The 3,884-nt window shown below is 33.4% G+C and overlaps 1 protein-coding gene across 1 annotated transcript; it reads left to right on the forward strand.

The window, feature by feature from the left end:
* The first annotated feature begins 1,116 nt into the window (after positions 1 to 1,116).
* Positions 1,117 to 2,063, forward strand: LOC143630058 (major pollen allergen Pla l 1-like). The gene is made up of 2 exons (XM_077099159.1): positions 1,117 to 1,281; positions 1,608 to 2,063. The coding sequence occupies exons 1-2, from the start codon at positions 1,119 to 1,121 to the stop codon at positions 1,943 to 1,945; spliced, it is 501 nt and encodes a 166-aa protein (XP_076955274.1). The 5' UTR covers positions 1,117 to 1,118; the 3' UTR covers positions 1,946 to 2,063.
* The last annotated feature ends 1,821 nt before the right edge of the window (positions 2,064 to 3,884 follow it).

The raw sequence follows: 3,884 nt of genomic DNA on the forward strand, positions 1-3,884 counted from the left end.
TGAGGCATGGGTAGAGGCTTTGGATGAGGTTCTCAACAAAGAACTACTGTAACGAGTTTTTTTTCCAGTCTTCTTTTGCAATAATAAAATGTTTATCGATCATGTATCTTGAATGCCAACGAATGAACTAAAATGAAGTTTATCATTAAAATGATAATTTAGAAAAAATACCGTTAAAATTTGAATAAATTAAAGCTTCTTCAATCAGAAGCCTAAAAATGGGTCCACGTCATACATGTTCGGGGTTGTCTAAAAAAACGCGTTCAAACACCCCTCCCCTCTCACGTTATCTATCCGAACGTCTTCGTGGCCCATGATGTCGGGGCCGACTTTGGGAGGGGGGGGGGGGGGTCGACCGTCTCCGGCCTGAACACCTCGTTAGGTCCAAAAAAATTTAAAAGGTTTTTAATATATACTTTAAAAAAATATATGCATTCTTAATGTTTAAATTCAATCAATTACACAATTCATTTAATCTCACTTTTATAAGAAAAAAAAAATATGTTTTGTGCAACCCAAATCATAACTAATAAGTCCATTCGCAAAGCTAATTGTTTATTTGTTTAGCCTATAAAAAAAACTTTTTAATAAAATACCCGAATTTTTTCTTGCCTTCGGCCAAAATTAGCGATTCTCGAGAACGTCCTACATGATGCTCCCCTCCACAATACATCGCCCATCATGAACGGCTCCAAAAACGGCCAATTGACTATGTGAATTAATGTTGACTTAAAAATATATTTTGTTGGTTCAACTACCAAAACTATTTAATAAATTAAATAAAAGTATTTCTGATTCCTCTCAAGTTTCATGTGATGACATTAAAACCTGTCACTTACTATTTGGTATCTCCATCTCCAGTTTCACTTGATTGATTCCCATGAAAACAATATTCCCCAACTTGAAAAACAACAAAAATAATAATAACTATGTCTATTTTCATAATAATTAAGATAAAAATAAATCCAGCCAAAACACATTCACATGCATGTTTTTTGTTTCCACTCAAAACTTTATTTATTCATCCAGGTCCACCACCATTTATATAACATCCAGATGGATTACATTCATCATCATTTCCACCTTAATTTGATTACACTCAAAACTTAATTTCTTCCATGGAACCATCAGCAGCAATTTTCATTCTTTTTGCAGCATTCTCCATGATTCTGCAACTTGAAGCTTCAAGACCCATCATCTCTCACATCAGTGTCATGGGTATGGTCTACTGTGACACATGTTCCATCAATTCATTCAACAACCAGACCTACTTATTATCAGGTTAGTGTTTGTTGCTTTATATATATTATCACAATTAATTAAGATATATGATTTGATTAAGTTTCCTTGTAATGATTCTCAATGTGCTTTAAACGGTTCATGTTCATCAATTATTTAGAGTAAATTAAAAATTTTGTCGTTCATGTTTATACCAAATTTCAACGTATGCTATTTATCTTTAAAACTGACGGGATTTGCACTTAATGGTTTCAAATGTTAAAACGGTTTGTTCTTTGACACTAACCCAGCTAAATTTTCACGTTAAATCAGGTCACGTGGACCCTACACGAGTATAATAATTTATATTTTGTGTTGTTTGGTTGTAGGTGCGGATGTAAGGATAGACTGCAAATTTAATGCCGCCTCACCAAGAACCGCTGAGCAAATATCGTTTTCGGTTAACCGAACTACAAACCAGTATGGTGTGTATAGATTGGATATACCTTCAGTGGATGGGATATATTGTGCTAGAGAAGCTGCGGTTTTAAACACGTGTCGGGCCACTCTGATTAGAAGCGGTGTGCGGGCGTGTGATGTGCCTGGTTTTACAACCACTTCTGATGAGTTCTCTATTAAATCTAAACAGGCAAATGAATGCATCTACAGTATGTTTTCCTTGAGTTTTAGACCAGCCAAGAAAGATCCTGCCATTTGTGGAAACTAGTAGTTGTCAAGTGTCATTATTAAGGTTTTATGTTATTATTCCGATTTCCACTTGTTGGTTACCAAATTTTATAAAGATATTTCAAGTATATAGTAAACAGTAGTTGTGTTTTCAATTTTATCGCTTGGCTCTAACGAACAAACTAGGTGACACTCCGCCAGTGTTGTAGAAATCGACATGCGTTAGCGGTGGGGTAAGGACTGGCGATTAACAGGGATTAATCAGTATTAATACAATTGGAAGTTATATGTAATTTTTCAAATATACATACATATACCAAATTTTCTATATAAACTTTTCGATTTTGACCAAAAATCGACTAACGTCGACTAGTTTGTTATATACCGATTAGCGATTAATTGGCGCTTAATCAGAATTTTACAACTATGCACTTGCAAATAAAAGAGAGAAACTTCTAGGAAAATTCAATATAATATTTAATAGCTAAACATTATATCAAGCACTTTTTTTTAAGAAAATGGAGCCAAAATTGTAAAAACAGAGATTGAGTATTTTATTATATAACTGACTTCCTAAATAAACGAATAAATTGATCAAATAAAAGAATTCACGTGTTTTTATTTATATAAAAAGAAAACTCAACTACAAACATATGGAAAACCGTACGTTACAAAATTGAAGCTTCAAATGATGGAATTCAGGTCCCACAGTTTGCAACATGATCTTAGTCGTCAAGATATTTTCTTCCATCACTTATGTTTCATATAACTTAGAGCGTAACCTAAGTTATATGTGCTCTTTTTAAGTTGTCATTTTATACCTCGTTTTTTATATTCAATTCGTCCTAATAGGAGTCTGTCACTCCTGGGTTAGCTCCACATCACTCGGTTAGTAGGTCAAACGCACTCTGTCTAAAAATGATTTGTTTTTAGGTTTTGAAATTCCGTATAGCTTTTCTTTATTAATATTGGAATCTTAAAATTTCATAAAATATATAAAATGATAAAGATGGTTTATGAATGTTATATGATTATTCAAATAACCATATATTCTAAAAATGAAAAACGTATACGTATTTAATCGGGTTTTTAAAGCATAAACAATGAATCAAAGTGTATAAATATTTTTTTCAATAGACTTCTTTGGGCCCAAAACATATTCCATCTGTGCACTTCTGTTGCAATCCTGCAACTGAAACTGTCAGTCTACATATTGTTTTTTATCTACATGCATATATGCTAACTAATATGATCATCATCATTCACGCATAATTAAGCTGCGCAAGCCACCAAAATTTTTATACTGGAGTCCAACATTTTAACACACAAAACATTTATAAAACATGGTACATGACGAACAAAACCACCAATTCAGTGTCAGAATTCGTCACGAGGAGCCCACCTAAACTCGAAATTAGACTATGTTGTATGTTCGAGTTTGATTCATTTTTCTAGTCATTTTCATGGCAACATTAAATTTCGAAAGAATTTATCAATTGTTTTTCTTTTGAAAAATGATTATTATCAGTTGTATTTTTGGATTAATTAATTGGTTAGCATATATGAAGTGAAAATTTTGCAAGCTTGAAAGTTGCAACTTCTACATGGCGTCTGGCTATTATTTGGGCCGGGAGTGTTGGACCATAATCCTCTGTCGACCCGAGGAAACCTGTGGATAATTGGCGGGTATGGATAGGATCCGATACAAATTTGCTAGCGTGCTAAAAATGACAGACATTAATTTATATGAAAACACCCAAAAGAAAAAAATTTAAGTATGACTTAGTCACGAACTTTTGTTTCTAACTTAGTTTGGCTCGACTTGTAAACAATGTTTTCAGACCCGGCCCGAAAGTTGATCCGGACGTCTTATCAGATCAATGGTCGGACCAATACGGAAGGGCAGACCAGTGTTTGACTCGGATGACATCATAAAAAATTTATATATATATATATAGGAGATTTCAAATGTGAATCCC

The sequence above is a fragment of the Bidens hawaiensis genome, unplaced genomic scaffold (genome assembly GCF_021521415.1).
Source record: "Bidens hawaiensis isolate Kalapana, Puna unplaced genomic scaffold, B.hawaiensis_p1.1 tig00005523_1, whole genome shotgun sequence".
Classification (NCBI taxonomy): domain Eukaryota; kingdom Viridiplantae; phylum Streptophyta; class Magnoliopsida; order Asterales; family Asteraceae; genus Bidens; species Bidens hawaiensis.